This window comes from Coregonus clupeaformis, chromosome 8 (assembly GCF_020615455.1).
Source record: "Coregonus clupeaformis isolate EN_2021a chromosome 8, ASM2061545v1, whole genome shotgun sequence".
In the NCBI taxonomy this organism is placed as follows: Eukaryota; Metazoa; Chordata; class Actinopteri; order Salmoniformes; family Salmonidae; genus Coregonus; species Coregonus clupeaformis.
The window spans coordinates 12,391,901-12,414,014 of record NC_059199.1 but is presented as its reverse complement, the minus strand read 5'-3'; the positions used below and the strand labels follow the sequence as shown (position 1 = coordinate 12,414,014).

The following is a 22,114-nucleotide window of genomic DNA, read 5'->3' as shown; positions in this document are numbered from 1 at the left end:
GTCACAAGTTTTGAATGGCGTCGTGTGGACGAGCAGTTTGCTGATGTTGATGTTGTGAACAGAGTGCCCCATGGTGGCGGTGGTGTTATGGTATGGGCAGGCATAAGCTACAGACAACGAACACAATTTGAATGCACAGAGATACTGTGATGAGATCCTAAGTCCCATTGACGTGCCATTGTCGTGCCTTTTTTTTAACACATCTGTGACCAACAGATGAATATCTGTATTCCCAGACACGTATAATCAATAGATTAGGGCCTAATTAATTAATTTAAATTCACTGATTTCCTATGAACATGTAACTCAGTAAAATCTTTGAAATTGTTGCATATTGCGTTTATATTTTTGTTCAGTACTTAGACCGGAGAAGACTGCCCCCTACTGGCCCTCCAACATCACTTCCAGCAGCATCTGGGCTCCCATCCAGAGACCGACAAGGACCAACGCTGCTTAGCTTCAGAGGCAAGCCAGCAGTGGGATGCAGCGTGGGATGCTGCTGGTTATTAGATTTGAATTTAACATTGGGCTTCAACCAATGCATACTATAGTCACGCCAATAAGACAAATACTTCTGGTCTGTTATGGTTATATAAATACATGGACTTGTAACCTGAAGACATCATCAAGGCTTCAACCCTGTCATTAAATACGGTAACGTGTTGTTGGCTTAATCTGTTCTACAGCTAACAATACTGCATCCAGCCACAAACTTTCTCTTGTCTGAGTTTTTAGTTGAAAATGAACTTTGTGTGCTGAATTGAGGAAGCTAGAGAAAACCCCTGAAGTGTACCAGAGTGGACTATATTTATGAAAAATTTATAGAGCAGAAACTGTTGTCTCCAAATGTGTGGTATCACAAGTCACTTCTCTGTTCTTCCCTGTTGGCACCATCTTTCAAGTGCAGTCTGATCTTGTGAGGAGGGTGACGTTGCCGGTTGTCTTTTTTTCAGTCACGCTGCACCTGCTAGATTGGTATCATCTTCACTAATATCATCGTCACGTACAGGTATGTGTTCCTCTGATTTCTCCAGGCATTGCGGGATCTGATAACCTACGCGACTGCAATGACGCCACCGACTTCTCCACCAACCAGCCTCTCTCCATAGAGACTAGGACCTGCCCTCCTCTGAATAGCTCTCTGAATTCTGACCTCACTGTTTCAACGGTCCTTCAGCCACACAATAGAAACGATGGGTCCATTCTCCCTTATCACCAAAGGCTGAAATTAACCCGTCCTAAAGAAGCCACACACTTATCACCCAGGTGACAGTTCCTCCTTTACTAGAACCAAAGAACAAGTCCCCTCTCCATCCCTTTATTTCACTCTCCGTTCGGAGGTTTTGGTTTCTATCGCAATGTTGATTCAACAGCTCTAGCTCTGGGTGGATGGATTGTTTCGGGTGAAGCTCACCCTCCGCCCGGTGACGATGGTCTAGGACTATTGATAGGGCAGCTTAAGGGGTGTGGGGGTATTGAGGGGGGTGGGGGTTAAGGGCCGCTGATCCACAGTGTCTATTCTGACTGTCCGACCATTACTTCTACTACTGTATATTCCCTCACCGATGGGCTAAGAGCTGCCGTTGTGTACCAGTCACACACACACACGCACACATACACACACACACGCACCCTTATATGCTCTAAGCCCCTCTTCGATTCATGTCATTGTATGTCTCCAGGCAACATTAACCCGTAGACAACAAAAAACAATACATAAATCTGAGTCTGAAATTAAATAATCAAAACAATATCAATGTATCACACAGTGATTTTTACGCTTTGCAAATGCTACAGCGAGAAGGCACTAACACGCCGGGAGAATTGGCCGCAGTGTTTGAGTGCTTTTTTCCCCATCACCGTGGAATGGCCTGGCGAACTGTCTGTGATTGTGATGCATGCATACTAACAGGGGTGACGGTGGGAACATCGCGGTTGGTGCAGAGTGGTGAATGATGCCGTTTGTTTACTGCAGTGACTGCTGCTAGCTGCAGGTCTGACTGGCCTCATCAATGCTTCTCATCATCAATGCTTCTCATTGACAGACCTGCTAGACTGGCTTTTCCTCAGGATACACCACCACATAAAGGGGACTCACACGTAGAGATACATACTAGCACATACACACACACACACACACGGATGCGGACACACTGATTAATGCGTACACACACTCACACAGACACACCTGCCCTAGCACACACACCTTCCCTGCCACATCAATGACATCCATCATGGTATTGAAAATCCCATAATGAGCCAATGTAAATGGCAGCAGTAAATCCCCAAGGCTGATGTGATATGCCATGCCTCCCACACATACTGCCATTGATTGGTCTAGAATAGATTCTCTCCAGCATTCCGGGAAAAGGCTCATGATTAATGTCATCAGTGGTAATAGCCATGGGACTCTGCTGTAAAGGAACCTGAGGAAGGATGCATTCCTTAATTCAGACTAATGAGTATTCTATATGTACCAGACCCCGCTCCGCTCCGCCCACCCCACACCCCGCCAGGTGACCCTTTCCCCAATCTGAATAGGTCTCATAAGAAATGTACACATTGTCCTGAATTGCAACAGGCTGCCTCAACCCTAATCCATTTCGGAGGATGAAAAGGTATCTGACCCTGTATCAGTGGTTGGCGTTGGGAGAAATCTATCACCCCCCTCTACCCAGCACCCACTACGGTTCAAGTCCAGGAAGTGGTGCAGGGGAGGAGCTGTTGTTGTTGCATGACAGATATAGACCTCTATATAGGCGCCTTTTGACCGATAGTTTCTATTTTGAGTGTAGACTAGGAGGACCAGGAAGGGCCACACATCCTGCCCGGGGCTGTGGTATCTCAGGGACAGGCATGGTAGAGAGGGAGGTTAGGTTACTGCTGCTAACAGAGATTAGTGATGAGGAAAGAAAGAAAGAAAGAAAGAAAGAAAGAAAGAAAGAAAGAAAGAAAGAAAGAAAGAAAGAAAGAAAGAAAGAAAGAAAGAAAGAAAGAAAGAAAGAAAGAAAGAAAGAAAGAAAGAAAGAAAGAAAGAAAGAAAGAAAGAAAGAAAGAAAGAAAGAAAGATGAAGAGGGAGGGTAGTGAGACAGGGAGCAAGGGATGGAAGGAGAAATGGAGGGAAAGGGGAAAGTGTGTCGGAAAGAAAGAGAGGGAAAATAGATTGGGAGATGGAGAGATGATGGGAAAAGGGAGTAGAAGACAACAGAGATCGCTTCCAAAAACGAGTGACAACATTCCCTAAAGTATGTGTGGGGGAAAGCAACACATACTCCGTCATACTTATGAATACATAAATAAAAAGAGGATGTTTGTTCAGAGCAACTATGTTTCTGAGAAACAACTGTTGATTGTGAAATGTACTGTACAGTGCATAATTACTCGAGCCAGTCAGCATTATTGTAGATTGCGCACAGCTGCAGAAAACGTTGCATCCACAATGACAATCCAGACCTGGGTTCAAATAGTATTTGAACCCAGGTCTTCTATATAATCATGTTTATTATGACAGGCATTGTGGTATGAAAGCCTGAATGTTTTTATTTCTTTGTACAGATGCTTCCTGTTCAACTTCTGTCCTCTACCAGATGTGACAACTAGCTACATAAGTAACATAACAAATGCCGGAAGTCTGTGGGTGTGTGTGTTTTTTCACTATCCTTGCGGGGACCAGAAGTCCTCACAAAGATAGTAAAACAAGGAAAATTCGGACAAGTGGGGACATTTCACCGGTCCCCACAAGGAAAAAGGCTATTTTAGGGTTGGGTTACACTTAGGGTTAGGGGTTAGGGTTAGGCTTAAGGTTAGGGGTAGGGTTAAGGTTAGGGGTTAGGGGAAGAAGGATTTTGAATGGGAATCAATTGTTTGGTCCCCACAAGGATAGTAAAACAAACGTGTGTGTGTGCTTTGAATGAGTTGTTTAAGGATTATATGAACAATGAGTTCAGTTGATATTGATATTTCCTCTTCATATTCCTCATTCAAATCACCAAGTAAAGACACATTACAGTTAACACATCCTCTCACATAGTGTTATCTCCTCACACCCACACATATATTCCTCTTTCTATGCTGAACGAGAGTGACAGATCAACTGAGAAATGACACGCCAACTACCCACAAGGCACTATGCCAAGACACTTTTGTTTTTCTCTCATTTCTCTCTCTCTCCCCCATCATCGTTCCTCTCTTCCGTCTCTCTCCATCTCCCCGCAGCGCTGATTTGAGTTTCAGAATTCGCTTCCTGTTGTTGTCGTGGTCCCTGAGGCCAACAGGCTAACCGTCTCTCTGCCAGCTATCATTAAACTCCCCACGATGCAAATGTGGGCCTCTCTTTTTACCACAGGGCAGAGGAGGACACCGCCAGGTCCGCCATAGCCAGCATGATACACCCATTATAGACTGAGATAAGCTTTGACTAGCCCAGGAGGACATCCTCAAAACATCCTCACTCAAAACGCCAGTACAGACCTGGGATGAATTAATATTCATTTGCTTTCAAATACGTTTGTTTTGATTGAGCCTGCCTGGGGTGCCAGTCCAGGTGAGAGGGGTTTGCACATTTGGGACTACTCAGTTGGTTACATTTGCGCCCGGGCAAGCTCAATCATGCGCAGCTAAAGTTATTTGTAAGAAGACAATTACTATTTGAACCCAGGTCTGCTATGAGTGAGTTCCACTGACATTCTCATTCATACTTCCCTTTTCTATAGTCACAAGGGGCAATGTCTTGTTTAAAATCCAACTACACATTCTAGTATGGAAATGTATGCACTCACTAACTGTAAGTCGCTCTGGATAAGAGCGTCTGCTAAAACAACTAAAATGTAAAACATACTGTATTTTCTCTAGAGTCACAGTAAGAATTAACGGTTTCATATCAACCACGCAGCCAATTAATTATGTATAGAGTGCAACTGACTAGTTTCTGTTTGCTTTCCCTCCTGAACAACACAGCCCATAGAGATAGATAGAGGACTCATTAATGTCCATGTTCATCAATGTCCATGTGATATCCATCTAGAGTCCTCAATCTATCTCTATGACACAGCCCTAACACCGAGGGGAAAACCCCCACTTCCTGCATTAGTACTAGGGCCAAAGATGGTGGATAAATGAATATAGTTCATTCAGGTTGTTCACCAATGAAAATAATTGTCCGTTCCGGTCTACTTAACGGGGTGGGTCTCCCATAGACACCAATACAATAGCAGCTGGGTCTGGTCTACTTAGTTTACTGACTTTTATTGAACCAGTCCAAACCTGCGAGTAGGGCGTCTCGCTTACTTTTCTGTCTCTGCTATGGCCGTGTGCAAGACGGGGACTTGGGGCATGATAGGAATGAGGATAACACAACATAACTCTGAGAACTCTACATTTGTATCTAGCTATTAGATAAACACTGAGCAATAGAAGGGTATCTGTGGACACAGACATAAACTGAGGTTACAACAGGAATAATGAAATGTACGAACACATTCTATTGCAGGAGTATGGTAAAGTGAAGCGTATACTTTCACACCTGTTGCAGATACTGGATCTAGGCAGTGCACTGTGGTCAGAATAAGCATCAATCCTCTGCTTCTACTACTCAACAGGGCGGATACTCCTGTGTGGTCACCCATTGTCTTTTATTTGTTCTACCATCCACCTCATTGACTATGTATCGCCTGGCTGCTTTAATTATGGACAGCATGACCTTTAAACATGACCTCTCTCTCTCTCTCTCTCTCTCTCTCTCAGGAGCACTGACAGGATGAAATTGCACAGGTCCTCTCTGGCTCCTCTCAGGAACTTGTGGGGGAGTGAAGGCGAGAGAGAGAAATATGGAGGTAGAGAAAGTAGGAGATAGAGGAAGGGAGAGAAAGAAAAAGAGAGAAGGCGTGAGAGGAGGAGAGGAAGCAGTGAAGCGTACACCAGTGATGCGACTGCATGCCTCTGGTTAGCTGCTTCCCTGTAATTACTTTCTTTGTTGGTTTATTTCGCTTTCCTGGGATTGATTTTGCTTCCTCCGTTTTCCTCCTGATCAGCCTCCGTTCATCCTCCCTCCATGCCGGTCTTTCTCACTCTCTCCCACTCCTAAATCCCTCTCTTTCTCCCCTCTTTCTCACTCTCTCTTTCCTTCTCCACATCTACCACACACACACCCCACTTTCCTTCTCTCTCTCCCTCCCCACCTCTCTATCCATCCTCTAACCAGATCTTAGTCCTTCGGCATTAATTAGCCGTTTACAAAGAATCCAATTAAGCTCAGTTTGCCTAGCAAGGCACTGGGGCATGGCGGCGTTGACGCAAGTCAGAGAGGTCGCTGGCTGCTCTAGATATCTCTAGAGACGAGTGAAAAGTAAAGCATGTATACAAAAGGCTTTGGGAGAGGCAATATGCCTGCAGAAAGAGGAGAGAGGAGGGGGGTGTTGGAGGCGTTGGGGTTTCTACTGTATGTATGGGGACAGATCTATTTTCTAACTGCGCATCACACCCACCGTAGCTGAATTCCTTTTGTTCATGCTGCTGAGGTGTGGATCACCAAACAAATGACCTGCTGTATGTTATATCACTCCAAATGTAACGGAGGTGCTTTTCTTTCTTTCTTTCTTTTACCAGGTAAGTTGACTGAGAATACATTCACATTTACAGCAACGACCTGGGGAATAGTTACAGGGGAGCGGAGGGGGGATGAATGAGCCAATTGGTGGTGAATCATACTCCCACAATGAGTAACCTTGCCTGAGATCTGAAGACTTGCGTTAACTCTTGAGCTAATGCTCTGGCTTTAGCTCAGAGGGCTAACAATCTGGCAGCATGCCGGAGAACCCAGGTTCAAACCCAGTCGTTTACACAAACACTTCTATCAGTGGGCCTTTGAAGGAACATAGGAAGGCCTAATATAAAGTGAATGGCACATGGATCAATCAACTCCATAAGCAATTGGTTGTTTTGATTTTGACTAATTGTCTGATTGATTTTGCAAAAGGGATTGTGTATTGAAAGTACTGCTTTACTATGTGTGGTGGCTAAAGGGAGCATGCATAAGGACTGTAGATGGATAAAAACATATTTTACAGTAACTGATTCGCAAAAAGAGCACAGTAAGCAGCACGTTCCCCAATATTTACAGCTGTTAAATCAACAACATACACACTCAGCTCAGCTCATCATGCAACTTGAACAGAATCTCACCAAAACAAGCTGATGAGGTTTGACTTTAGAAGACCTGTACATTACACTACATGGTCAAAAGTATGTGGACACCCCTTCAAATTAGTGGATTCGGCTATATCAGCCACACACGTTGCTGACAGGTGTATAAAATCGAGCACACAACCATGCAATCTCCGAATCTGGGTTTTGCGGATGCCAGGAGAACGCTACCTGCCCGAATGCATAGTGCCAACTGTAAAGTTTGGTCCATACAGAAATGGTTAGTCGAGATCGGTGTGGAAGAACTTGACTGGCCTGCACAGAGTCCTGACCTCAACCCCATCAAACACCTTTGGGATGAATTGGAATGCCAACTGCGAGCCAGGCCTAATCACCCAACATCAGTGCCCGACCTCACTAATGCTCTTGTGGCTGAATGGAAGCAAGTCACGCAGCAATGTTCCAACATCTAGTGGAAAGCCTTCCCAGAAGAGTGGAGGTTGTTATAGCAGCAAAGGGGGGACCATTCCATATTAATGTCCATGATTTTGGAATGAGATGTTCGACGAGCAGGTGTCCACATATATTTGCCGATGTAGTGTATATCTCCCCCTCATTCCCATCATCCCACTGTGTTGCTCTATTGAGCCATGTCAGAAGCTTTATTGAAAACCTCCAGACAGACTTACAAGTCAAAGCCTTAAAGATGCACTATGCAGAAATCGCTCCGCCGTTTCCTGGTTGTTAAAATTCTTATAGTTCGCTGAATTTCAGTTAATGTGACAAAACAAGCTAGTATAGTGTAGAGAATCATTGTACCATCTAAACAGCTGTGAAATATATTTTCCATAACCAAAAATATTGTTGTTTCAGCTGTTTGAAGCTGGTGTACAAAACTGAAAGTAAAAGACGCAAACACAAAACTTTAGAACAGGAAGCATAGAAATAGCGCACATAGAACAGATCTACCGCTTCTTAGACTTGCTTTCAATTAGAATGACATATTTATAACTTACATTTCTATGTGGATTTGGTCAGGTCATCCAAAAAGTTACATATTGCAGCTTTAAGTCTGACAGAAAACATCCTAGCGGGGAGGGACAGCAACTGTGGTCAAATCAGTGAGGCTGCAGACCAAAAAAACATCCAGAACACCAGGCCCTGTCCTAATCCCCGCTGCTCCGTGGGCAGCTGGTGGAGTCGGGCCGCCCACACCCCTGTCTGCGCTCCCACACACAAAGTAATGTAGGGTTTTCACCAACAATTAATTCATTTTCAACAAGGGCACGCAGAGAAATGTGCAGGGGATTGTGGGAAGGTGAGTGGCGAGAACCCAGCTAGCGGAGCGGTAGAAAAGGTTGGACTCTGCTCTACTTTATGCATATTTCAAGTGCGGCGGAGCGAAGCGTTGTCAAGAGGGGGCGCCGCTCTGGTCAAAACCCACTGTAATGAAGCCGGCGGATCGATTTGACCTGGTGCACAGACTGGAACGTAACCCAACGCTCATAGCTGATTCATATCACTGTGTATAGGGATTCATATGTTATAATCAGTGGTGGGTAGCAGCAATCCAAAGCGCTGATGAATAACATTAGACCTAATAGTTATTGCACGTGTGCTGAGTAACTATCATTGCACTTGAATATGATGTATGACTATGAATGATATTAGTGTAGCAAGATATACTGCTCAAAAAAATTAAGGGAACACTTAAACAACACAATGTAACTCCAAGTCAATCACACTTCTGTGAAATCAAACTGTCCACTTAGGAAGCAACACTGATTGACAATACATTTCACATGCTGTTGTGCAAATGGAATAGACAACAGCTGGAAATTATAGGCAATTAGCAAGACACCCACAATAAAGAAGTGGTTCTGCAGGTGGTGACCACAGACCACTTCTCAGTTCCTATGCTTCCTGGCTGATGTTTTGGTCACTTTTGAATGCTGGCGGTGCTTTCACTCTAGTGGTAGCATGAGACGGAGTCTACAACCCACACAAGTGGCTCAGGTAGTGCAGCTCATCCAGGGTGGCACATCAATGCGAGCTGTGGCAAGAAGGTTTGCTGTGTCTGTCAGCGTAGTGTCCAGAGCATGGAGGCGCTACCAGGAGTCAGGCCAGTACATCAGGAGACGTGGAGGAGGCCGTAGGAGGGCAACAACCTAGCAGCAGGACCGCTACCTCCGCCTTTGTGCAAGGAGGAGCAGGAGGAGCACTGCCAGAGCACTGCAAAATGACCTCCAGCAGGCCACAAATGTGCATGTGTCTGCTCAAACGGTCAGAAACAGACTCCATGAGGGTGGTATGAGGGCCCGACGTCCACAGGTGGGGGTTGTGCTTACAGCCCAACACCGTGCAGGACGTTTGGCATTTGCCAGAGAACACCAAGATTGGCAAATTCGCCACTGGCGCCCTGTGCTCTTCACAGATGAAAGCAGGTTTGTGACAGAGTCTGGAGACGCCGTGGAGAACGTTCTGCTGCCTGCAACATTCTCCAGCATGACCGGTTTGTCCAGGAGTTGGTGGATGCTTTAGTCCAGGTCTGGAGGAGATCCCTCAGGAGACCATCCGCCACCTCATCAGGAGCATGCCCAGGCGTTGTAGGGAGGTCATACAGGCACGTGGAGGCCACACACACTACTGAGCCTCATTTTGACTTGTTTTAAGGACATTACATCAAAGTTGGATCAGCCTGTAGTGTGGTTTTCCACTTTAATTTTGAGGGTGACTCCAAATCCAGACCTCCATGGGTTGATACATTTGATTTCCATTGATAATTTTTGTGTGATTTTGTTGTCAGCACATTCAACTATGTAAAGAAAAAAGTATTTAATAAGATTATTTCATTCATTCAGATCTAGGATGTGTTGTTTAAGTGTTCCCTTTATTTTTTTGAGCAGTGTATATTACCAGGTCATAACAATGCCTCATTTCTCCTCACTATTCAATCATACACTGATCAAAATATAAACGCAACATGAAAAGTGCTGGTCCCAGGTTTCATGAGCGGAAATAAAATATCCCAGAAATGTTCCATACGCACAAAAAGGTTATTTCTCTCAAATGTTGTGCACAAATTTCTTTACGTCCCTGTTAGTGAGCATTTTATCCTTTGTCAAGATATCCATCCACCTGACAGGTGTGGCATATCAAGAAGCTGATTAAAAAGCATAATCATTACACAGGTGCACCTCGTGTTGGGGACACTAAAAGGCCACTGTAAACTGTGCAGTTTTGTCACACAACACAATGGCACAGATGTCTCAAGTTTTGAGGGAGTGTGCAATTGTCATGCTGACTGCAGGAATGTCTACCAGAGCTGTTGCCAAATAATTTAATGTTAATTTATCTACCATAAGCCGCCTCCAACACTGTTTTAGAGAATTTGGCAGTACGTCCAACCGGCCTCACAACCACAGACCACAGGTAACCATGCCAGCCCAGGACCACCACATCCGGCTTCTTCACCTGCGGGATCGTAAAAATGGGGGAGATGGGTGCTGAAGCCTATTTCTGTCTGTAATGAAGCCCTTTTGTGGGGGAAAAACTCATTCTGATTGGCTGGGCCTGGCTCCCCAGTGGGTTGGCCTGGCTCCCAAGTGGGTGGGCCTATGCCCTCCCAGGCCCATCCATGGATGAGCCCCTGCCCAGTGTGTGAAATCCATAGACTAGGGCCTAATTAATTAATTTCAATTGACTGATTTCCTTATATGAACTGTACCTAAAATATGAAATTGTTGCATGTTGCGTTCATATTTTTGTTCAGAATAGATGAATAGCCATACACGGAGTTTCTCGGTTTTGAACAATGATCTAATGATGTCTATAGCTGCTATTGTATCTCCCGAATTACAAAGAGGGTAGAATAGCCAGCCCAGACTAAACAGCTGTGGTAACATTATCTATGGCAATCTTAACATGATAACCCTGTCTGTCTCATACACAAATATAGCCTCTTTCACTCAATAGGCGTGAGAATACTCTCACCCTGGTACTCGGCAACTGTGAAAACCACAAAGGTGCGGTTAGCTTTAGAATGTAATAACGCGCCACTGCCTGCTGCTCACTCATATTTTGATTACATGGGGCAATGTGTGTGGTTAAGATGTATGCAGCACAGCACATACCCACTGAATGAGTTCACATTATTAACCTGCTCTTGCGTGATTGCGCGTAAATCATATTCAATCATTGCGCAACTTGGGGATCATTTGAAGAACCATTGGAAAAGAACACACTATTTAAATATAACTTGCATCACAGCTTGCCTCTTTTCAAATAACCATCCACAAGCTCGCATTATGAGGTATAAAGAGAAAAGTGAGTTGAATGAAGCCAAGAGCCGTCCAAACCACGAGAAATCAGTAATGTGTAAAGGTTTATCAAATAAATAACGCGGACCACGCATTACATCACAGGTGTATAATCCTGCACTCTGCTGTAGACTAGAGATAGATGTCTTACCTTCAGAGTTTGGAGAGTCCCATCACACGAAATGTCTGCCCAGTTATGGGCTGAAACTACAATAATGTCAGCCTGTGCGCCAGGATACCTTCCATAAACAAATTACCAGACCATGTAGGCTGGCTGTTCTGATGATCTAACTGTTCGGGTATAGCCTTTTTGGTAGCCCCTAAACCAAACGATAAAGCCCATGCATGCACTTGCAAGTCCTTGGAAAAAGACGCAGTAACTTATGCGAAAAATGAAGTCAGATAGGAGATCCGTTGGAGTTGATGCTACAGGTCTCAAATGCACATTTCAGCCCGTGCAACGAACTACCACCTGCACTTAGCGCCAAGTTAAAATAGATGCCTGTTGCGGTTTAGGCTACCCTCAATTCTGTTGATCGCTAGAGCCGTACTAACACATTTGTGCTGTGCTATGTGCTTCACAATGCAGTGGTTTAGCTCAATCCACTGTCTCACAGACCCGTCTATTGGCGATGCCTCATCATAGCACCCACCGGCAATAAAAAAAAAACTGGATATGTGCATGACTGAAAATCATGGTTTTCCCGAAATCCCGGACGGACATTTCCCGGAATCAGGAGGGAATGAGAAGGACATCGTGAATGCTTCAACCAGGATTTCTTGAAAACCAGCGAATTTATTGAAAGTTCCCGAAATTTTGCATCACAATGTGTATCACATGGCGATGTGTGAAACTTTCTCCTCAGACTGCCACTTGCGCCAAGTGAATAGCTCGCTTTTAGCGTGGTGCTGACTGGTAAGAAGCTTCAGTAAAGTGTAAAATTCATTCAAAAGTGCTAAAAGAAGTCTAAAAGTGGCAGTCTAAGGAGTAAGTTGAGCCCCACCTGTTCAGCTAAAAATATATATACAGTACCAGTGAAAAGTGTGGACACACTTACTCATTCAAGGGTTTTTCTTTATTTCTACAATTTTTTACATTGTAGAATAATAGTGAAGATATCAAAACTATGAAATAACACATATGGAATCATGTAGTAACCAACAAAGTGTTAAACAAATCAAAAAAGATTTTATATTTGAGATTCTTCAAATAGCCACCCTTTGCCTTGATGACAACTTTGCACACTCTTGGCATTCTCTCAACCAGCTTCACCAGTAATGCTTTTCCAACAGTCTTGAAAGAGGTCCCACATATGCTGAGCACTTGTTGGCTGCTTTTCCTTCACTCTGCCGTCCGACTCATCCCAAACCAACTCAGTTGGGTTGAGGTCGGGGGATTGTGGAGGCCAGGTCATCTGATGCAGCATTCCATCACTCTCCTTCTTGGTAAAATAGCCCTTACACAGCCTGGAGGTGTGTTGGGTCATTGTCCTATTGAAAAACCAATGATAGTCCCACTAAGAGCAAACCAGATGGGATGGTGTATTGCTGCAGAATGCTGTGGTAGCCATGCTGGTTAAGTGTGCCTTGAATTCTAAATAAATCACAGACAGTGTCACCAGCAAAGCACCCCCACACCATAACACCTCCTCCTCCATGCTTTACAGTGGGAACTACACATGCGGAGATCATCCGTTCACCCACACCACGTCTCGCAAAGACACAGCGGTTTGAACCAAAAATCTCAAATTTGGACTCCAGACCAAAGGACACATTTCCACCGGTCTAATGTCCATTGCTCGTGTTTCTTGCCCCAAGCAGGTCTCTTCTTATTATTGGTGTCCTTTAGTAGTGGTTTCTTTGCAGCAATTTGACCATGAAGGCCTGATTCACACAGTCTCCTCTGAACAGTTGGTGTTGAGATGTGACTGTTACTTGAACTCTGTGAAGCATTTATTTGGGCTGCAATTTCTGAAGCGGGTAACTCTAATGAACTTATGCTCTGCTGCAGAGGTAACTCTGGTTCTTCCATTCCTGTGGCGGTCCTCATGAGAGCCAGTTGTTTTTTGCGACTGCACTTGAAAAAATTTTACATTCTTGAAATGTTCCGTATTGACTGACCTTCATGTCTTAAAGTAATGATGGACTGTCGTTTCTCTTTGCTTATTTGAGCTGTTCTTGACATAATATGGACTTGGTCTTTAACCAAATAGGGCTATCTTCTGTATACCCCCCATTAAACTACATGTGCATAACTATGTGGTTTTAATGTACATTAGCTGTGGTTCCTCTTATTTTGGGAGTAATATAACATCTTGAATCTATTTTCAATACATGCACCCTAAGAGTTCATGCCTGCAAGACAGAGGCTTAGGTTGCAGTCAATCAGTCTGAGGATTTGAACGTTTTATAGCACTACTTTGTTTTTAATCCCACAATGAAATTAAAGCCAGTGAGCCAGCTAAAATTGGTCATTATTGCAACTGTATTTAGTACTAATTAGACATTTCCTAACAAGGTAGTCATGCTGCCTGACAAGTAGGAACAACGCTAGCCTTGATGAGGCCCTTACTTTCTTGGGGTTGTTGACCCTTAGGGTCAAGAAACCTGGCTTGAAGCCTACCTCAGGTCAATACCCCCTCCTACCATTTGCTACTCTGATGAGCAGAAGTAGGATAGTGTATGATGGTCAAAAGCATGTCCTGTTAAGGCGTGAGGGATTTGTGATAGAGAAGCACAGGTTGTGTTTTCCGAACCGAGGGAGAAGTGTAACGATCCTAGCCTTGATAAGTCAGTAAAGAAATCCCCCAAGGGAGATCTCGTTCTTGGCATCTCCCTTGAAGTTCCTTTAGGGCAGGGTTTCCCAAAACTCTCCTAGGCCCCTCCAAACGTTTCAAATTTTTGTTTTAACCCTTAACTGGCACACATGGTTCAATTAGTCAACTAATTATCAAGCCTTTGACTAATTAAATCAGGTGTGGCAGTTTAGGGTTAAAACAAAAATTTGAAACTTCTGGGGGGGGGCGGTGGAGAAACCCTGTTTTAGGGTCAGAAGCCCCAGAGTAAAGCTCTATTTAGGGCGATACTCACCTTCGCCATTAGCTGCAATATGGTCACCTGTTCCGGTAAGGTCCATGTCCTCCGCTGTGACTTTTGATGACAATAATATACAATGAACATGAGACAGCCAGGACTGGCATATATTATCTATTTAGAAAAAATAGTTACACTTTATATGCGTACAAACAAAAAAGGTAGATAACACTTACCATGTCTTGAGGCCTTCTTAGACCTTTTTTGTCCTGATCCTTGGTGAATTATAGTAATATGCCATTTAGCAGACACTTTTAGCCAAAGTGACTTACAGTCATGTGCGCATACATTTTTACGTATGGGTGGTCCCGGGGATCGAACCCACTACCCTGGCATTACAAGCGCCATGCTCTACCAATTGAGCTACAGAAGACCACAATTATGTTACCTCTGTTGTCCCTCTCTATCCATTGGACAGGAGCAGGTGACTGTCTCTTTGCAGCTCGCTCCTTCTGATTCTAAAGGATTTATTAAAATCAAACATAGAATGGGAATCTGTCTGTGATTAAAATTACAACACAACAACATTGTGGTATGTACCCCCAATTAAATTGCCCTAAAAATATACTGGGGACATGTGGAGAAATATCACTTACAGCTACATTCTTTCTGTTTATTATGTATTATATGCAGAGTAATTGTTTATTTTAATTCGGGTGCCGTCTTCAACACAACCACAGGTATAATAAGAACGAACATAGGTCAGTTCCTGTACAAATAATTAAACGTCAGTTCCGGTACTACAGAATCATGGGAAATGGAGTTTCACAGTCGTCACTCACAGCCAGACACTTTTAAGTCATGAAATAAAAAGCCCAATAATTCGCTAAAAAGTATTTCCATGTGCTTACACGATTGATATTTTTGATTGTCCTTTTATATAACTAATAACGGCAAGCAGCTAGATAAAAAGGCCCAATTTTCACTGGGGTTGCTACCGTTAGCATTCAAAATACTGTTGGCCAGAGCGAAAAAATACCACTTCCTGTCTATAAAATGAACCAATATACGTATCTGGTTGAAATAAAATAAGAGTTTAGAATTATGCCGGCCGAAATACTAGATTATTTGTAATTTCTTGTCCGATAATTTACCTCTAGCTGCATCCAAATAAACAGTATTTATACTAATAGCACAAACTCAGGGCGCATCGAGTTTAAAGGCATTCAGAAGGGGCGTTTCATCAGAGGTCTCTTGTTATTGAGTTTGATGCACCATGAGTTTGTGCTATTAGTACATAAAAACATTGTGCTTATTTGTACACATAGTACATAGTTAATGGTAGACTGGGTTGCAACCCGCACAGATAGAACAATGAGACAGATATTTCACCGGATGTATAAATATGAAGCATCTGCTTGGCGTTTGTTTCGCCCATCAAGCAATGAGTTTTTATATGGAGGTCAATGAGTGTCAAATTTGGTCAACAACAACAAATGTATGGATTATTCGCTACGTGAGGTTTATTTGATCGAATAAACGTTTCATAATGCTTAAGTTGTTAAGAGTGTACTGATTTAAGTAGGAGACGTAACATCCCGGCAACTTTGAGAAAAAACAATTTAATATCGGAATTGTATCGAAATGGCTATACATATTCATGACATGAGGCCAGTAGCATAGCATCTCTCTCCATTATCCATTTGGGCACCAGGCGTGTCGGCATGTTCTTAGTATACCTCAGTGGTCCGTGTAGCCTCTCCCTATTTGGTGGGGAGTGGAAATTCCAACCGGATGCTTCAGATTTGTTACATCCGGTTAAATATCTGCCTCCTTGTTCTATCTGTGGTGTTAAAGTGGGCGAATGTCGTCTTTGGTATTTAATTGCAATAGTTTCAGTGACGGTGCTCGTTCGGTCGGTTGGTCAGTCTGATGGTAAAGATGCCACTGTGTGGAGGAACCACTGGGCCAAAGGATGCCACTGAAGAGGTGCAAAATATTTGTGATGAGGTGAGAGAGGAAAGGGGACCGTGTCTGTGTAAGTGGAGTAATGAACTTGATTATCGCCATTCGCCACCAAATGTAGCCTATTAAAATTGTAGCTAGCTACTAAAAGATAACCATGTTGTTACCCACAGATGAAGCCGCATGCAGAGCAGAAAACGGGGAGGAATTTTGACGTTTTCACAGCGAAGACTTACAAGACTCAGTTGGTGGCAGGGACCAACTTCTTCATCAAGGTATCAGCTTGAATATTTCTTCCTACATAACACTTCACATTACTGTCCCCTTATTACTGTGGTATGTAATTATAGTGTAACAAGTATTGTATTTACTCATTCTTCCTTACCCTTAGCCCTAAGTAACCCTAGTACAGGGTAAATAGTGTAGTAATAGGTAATTATAATACTTGTTACACTTTAATTACACAGTAATAAGGGCACTGTAATGTGTAACTAAAGAGGACTGTTTATAGAGTTTATTTGCTACTACACTTTCAGTAGCCTATGTTGTTACACTGTAAACCAACAGTCCAGTGGACACTGACTGCATTTCAGTGCATTGATACAGGATTCCATTTCACATGTTCCATGAAACATGGATGGATGTAACTTGTCAGTTGTTAGAGAGACCTCTAACCATAACCCCTGACCTGTTGTCTGTTCTTTCCACTGTGTCCAACTGCCTCACTCTGACCTCCTCTCTCTGTGTCTTACAGGTTCATGTTGGTGGTGAAGACTATGTCCACCTGCGCGTGTATAGAATGCTCCCACACTACGGAAGCAAACTGGAGCTGACCAGGCTGCAGGAGTCCAAAGCCCACAGCGACCCCATCGAGTACTTCGAATGAACCCTGACCTTTGACCCAATCAAGTACTTCTGATGACCCCTGTGACCCAGCCGCAGTCCGAGCTGAACCCCAGTGCCTACCCTACCCAATCCACCACAGCCTCCTTTCCCTACACATAATAGATCTGTGGTCATTCTACAGCCCTGGTAGCGTTTTCATTATCGGTTTTCAGTGTGTTTCTTAATAAGGATTTTATCATATGTAGCTGATAGGAAAAAAAAATTATGTATAAAGGGAAGGGAAATTGAAATAATAAATGAGCTCCAAACATGAATGTGTATTTGCCTGCTCAATTAAAGACAATATACTATTTTTCCACATGGTTAATAAATCATAATAAATTGGTACAAAGATGAAGTCCTTGTCCATTATCGATGGCCTTTGAACACAATTTAAAACCTAGATCAACCCATCGCCCTCAGATGACAGGTAACTCCAGCCTGTTTACTGGAGTGTAACCTCTTGATTAGGGTCAGTACCAGAGGAGAGGTAGCTGTAGTTAGGGTTAGGGTCAGTACCAGAGGAGAGGTAGCTGTAGTTAGGGTTAGGGTTAGGGTCAGTACCAGAGGAGAGGTAGCTGTAGTTCCCTGGTCCTACATACTTCAGGGAGAAGGGTTAGAAGGGATCTATCTACAGTACACACTTCAGGGAGAAGGGTTAGAAGGGATCTATCTACAGTACACACTTCTGGGAGAAGGGTTAGATCTGGGCTCTGACTCTGATGTTTTTGGTGCTTTCAAGAAAACTGGGAACTGGGGAAAAAAACTAGGTTAAATCGTGACGTTAGTGATCTTCAGGTCGGAGAAGTCGGAGCTCTAGGATGATGCCTGAATTTCCGACTTGGAATTCCAACTTGGATGACCGTTCAAAACTATTTTTCCCAGTCTGAGCTAGTTTTTCCCCCCAGTTGCCTTGAGATTTCCAAGTTCCCAGTTGTCTTGAACGCGGCATTAGTACCAGACCAGTAGCTGTCTATTGACAGAGCTGAAGCAATCTAGTCAGTCCAATAATAGTTGGGTGTGATTGACTGAGAACAGTGTGTTAAGAGGGTCAGAGATCACAGATAAACTGTAGATGTTCAATATGTTCAGATAACCTGGGATGAGTGGTGGGGAAAGAAAACACTTTCAACACAAAGGAATACTCTACAACTGGTTGGGTATATCAGGATGAGGTAAGACAGTGTTGAAGTGCTTCAGGTATAATCAGGGGTGACATTTTGGATTTAGAAGTGGGGGGGATTATTATATATTTTTTAATCCAGTCGGATAAACACTCCAAACAGCCTACCCGACCGCTCGGAGGCGTCCACATGGTCCTAAAGCACACCGTTGCCTAGTTTTGTATCACATTCCAATGATAAAACTGGGGGGGACAAAAATGCAATATTGTCCCCAGACATGTCCCCAGTGAAAGTTGCGCCCCTGGGTATAATGCTCCTCTGCCCATCCTCTCCTCTAGTGAGATCAGTGTTTTACCAGTCCAGATTCGCATCTATACTGAACAAAAATAGAAACACAACAAGCAACAATTTCAACAATTTTACTGAGTTACAATTCATATGAGGAAATCAGTCAATTTAAATAAAATCATTAGGCCATAATCTATGAATTTCACATGACTGGGAATACAGATATGCATATGTTGGTCACAGATACCTGTAGGGCCATGGATCAGAAAACCAGTCAGTATCTGGTGTGACCACCATTTGACTCATGCAGCGCAGCACATCTCCTTCGCGTAGAGTTGTACAGGCTGTTGATTGTGGCCTGTGGAATGTTGTCCCTCTCCTCTTCAATGGCTGTGTGAAGTTGCTGGATATTGGCAGGAATTGGAACACGCTGTCGTACACGTTGATCCAGAATATCCCAAAAGTGCTCAATGGGTGACATGTCTGGTGATTATGCAGGCCATCGATGAAATGGGACATTTTCAGCATCCAGGAATTGTGTACAGATCCTTGCGACGTGGGGCCGCGCATTATCATGCTGAAACATGAGGTGGTGGCGGCGGATGAATGGCACGACAATGGGCCTCAGGATCTCGTCACGGTATTTCTGTGCATTCAAATTGTCATCCATAAAATGCAGTTGTGTTCGTTGTCCGTAGCTTATGCCTGCCCATACCATAATCCCAAACTGTTTCCACAAAGTTGAAAGCACAGAATCGTCTAGAGTGTAGTGGGTCCGGCACCGCTCACTGAACACCTGAGGGAAGAACAGCACAGGCGAGGGACATTGAAGTGCATATATCTGTGTGTGTGTGTTTGTGTGTGTGTGTGTGTGTGTGTGTGTGCGTGTGTGTGTGTGTGTGTGAGAGAGAGAGAGAGAGAGAGATCTTATGAGTGTATTTGTATTTATTATGGATCCCCATTAGTTCCTCCCAAGGCATCAGCTACTCTTCCTGGGGTTTATTATGGATCCCCATTAGTATCTCCCAAGGCAGCAGCTACTCTTCCTGGGGTTTATTATGGATCCCCATTAGTTCCTGCCAAAGCAGCAGCTACTCTTCCTGGGGTTTATTATGGATCCCCATTAGTTCCTGCCAAAGCAGCAGCTACTCTTCCTGGGGTTTATTATGGATCCCCATTAGTTCCTGCCAAGGCAGCAGGGACTCTTCCTGGGGTTTATTATGGATCCCCATTAGTTTCTGCCAAAGCAGCAGCTACTCTTCCTGGGGTTTATTATGGATCCCCAGTAGTTCCTCCCAAGGCAGCAGGGACTCTTCCTGGGGTTTATTATGGATCCCCATTAGTTTCTGCCAAAGCAGTAGCTACTCTTCCTGGGGTCCAAACAAGATTAAGGCAATTAATAAAACAGTACATCATACAACACATTATTACACACTACTCTACCACAACATATCTACAATGCAACACATTATTACACCACTACTCTACCACTACACATCTACAAATATTACCACATTACAATGTACATGTGTGTAGAGTGAGTGTGTTAGCGTGTGTGCGTATGCCGGTGTGTGTCTCTTTACGGTCTGCGTTATTCCATAAAGTGTATTTTTTATCTGTTTTTTAAATCTGATTTTACTGCTTGCATCAGTTACCTGATGTGGAATAGAGTTCCATGTAGTCATGGCTCTATGTAGTACTGTGCGCCTCCCGTAGTCTGTTCTGGACTTGGGGACTGTGAATAGACCTCTGGTGGCATGTCTTGTTGGGTATGTATGTGTAGGTGATTTGAGAGATTAAACCATGAGGTGACAGTTCAAACAGGCCATGAGGTGACAGTTCAAACAGGCCATGAGGGTGACAGTTCAAACAGGCCATGAGGTGACAGTTCAAACAGGCCATGAGGTGACAGTTCAAACAGGCCATCATGAGGTGACAGTTCAAACAGGCCATGAGGGTGACAGTTCAAACAGGCCATGAGGTGACAGTTCAAACAGACCATGAGGTCAGAGGTCAAACAGGCCACGAGGTCAGAGGTCAAACAGGCCATGAGGTGACAGTTCAAACAGGCCATGAGGGCAGAGGTCAAAGGGGCCATGAGGGCAGAGGTCAAAGAGGCCATGAGGGCAAAGGTCATGAGGTGACAGTTCAAAGAGTCAATGCGGTGAAAGTTCAAAGAGGCCATGAGGTGACAGTTCAAAGAGTCAATGCGGTGAAAGTTCAAAGAGGCCATGAGGTGACAGTTAAAAGAGGCCATGAGGTGACAGTTCAAACAGGCCATTAGATGACAGTTCAAACAGGCCATGAGGTGACAGTTCAAAGAGTCCATGAGGTGACAATTCAAAGACGCCATGAGGTGACAGTTCAAACAGGCCATGAGGTCAAAAATGCCTTCAGCAACCCTGAACTGGTAGTTTGTTGTACTTGACCAACACGCCTTATTTTCTCATTAGTGGTACCTACAAGTCACCCCACTTGCATCAGCCAATCACAGTTCGCCATTTCCTGTGCACCTCACTGAACCTGCTGCGGTCAGAGTGAGATTACAGTCAGAATGGACTCTGTTTCTCAAGCTCTGTATTTGACCTGTGTTTTAGTGCATCGTATTTGACCTGTGTTTTAGTTAATCGTATTTGACCTGTGTTTTAGTGCATCGTATTTGACCAGTGTTTTAGTGCATAATATTTGGCCTGTGTTTTAATGCATCGTATTTGGCCTGTGTTTTAGTGCATCGTATTTGACCTGTGTTTTAGTGCATCGTATTTGACCTGTGTTTTAGTGCATCGTATTTGACCTGTGTTTTAGTGCATCATATTTGGCCTGTGTTTTAGTGCATCGTATTTGGCCTGTGTTTTAGTGCATCGTATTTGACCTGTGTTTTAGTGCATCGTATTTGACCTGTGTTTTAGTGCATCGTATTTGACCTGTGTTTTAGTGCATCGTATTTGACCTGTGTTTTAGTGCATCGTATTTGACCTGTGTTTTAGGGCATCGTATTTGACCTGTGTTTTAGTGCATCGTATTTGACCTGTGTTTTAGTGCATCGTATTTGACCTGTGTTTTAGTGCATCGTATTTGACCTGTGTTTTAGTGCATAATATTTGGCCTGTGTTTTAATGCATCGTATTTGGCCTGTGTTTTAGTGCATCGTATTTGACCTGTGTTTTTAGTGCATCGTATTTGACCTGTGTTTTAGTGCATCGTCATTTGTCATCGTATTTGGCCTGTGTTTTAGTGCATCGAATTTGACCTGTGTTTTAGTGCATCGTATTTGACCTGTGTTTTAGTGCATCGTATTTGACCTGTGTTTTAGTGCATCGTATTTTACCTGTGTTTTAGTGCATAATATTTGGCCTGTG

General features: G+C 43.7%; 2 protein-coding genes across 3 annotated transcripts in view; one reads left to right on the top strand and one right to left on the bottom strand.

Annotated features, from left to right (window-relative positions):
• LOC121571119 (RAS guanyl-releasing protein 2) overlaps positions 1–12,085 on the bottom strand; it is a 63,947-nt gene extending 51,862 nt beyond the window's left edge. Inside the window, exon 1 of one of the 2 annotated variants that reach the window (XM_041882422.2) lies at positions 11,612–12,085. The gene's annotated coding sequence lies outside the window, so the exon portion shown is untranslated. The remainder of the gene's footprint in view (positions 1–11,611) is intronic. The other variant, XM_041882420.2, reaches the window with a different exon arrangement.
• Positions 12,086–16,320: 4,235 nt separating this feature from the next.
• LOC121572696 (cystatin-B) lies at positions 16,321–17,618 on the top strand. The gene is made up of 3 exons (XM_041884718.2): positions 16,321–16,503; positions 16,632–16,733; positions 17,213–17,618. Exons 1-3 carry the CDS (start codon positions 16,426–16,428, stop codon positions 17,342–17,344), a joined length of 312 nt encoding a protein of 103 aa, XP_041740652.1. The 5' UTR covers positions 16,321–16,425; the 3' UTR covers positions 17,345–17,618.
• Positions 17,619–22,114: the final 4,496 nt, after the last annotated feature.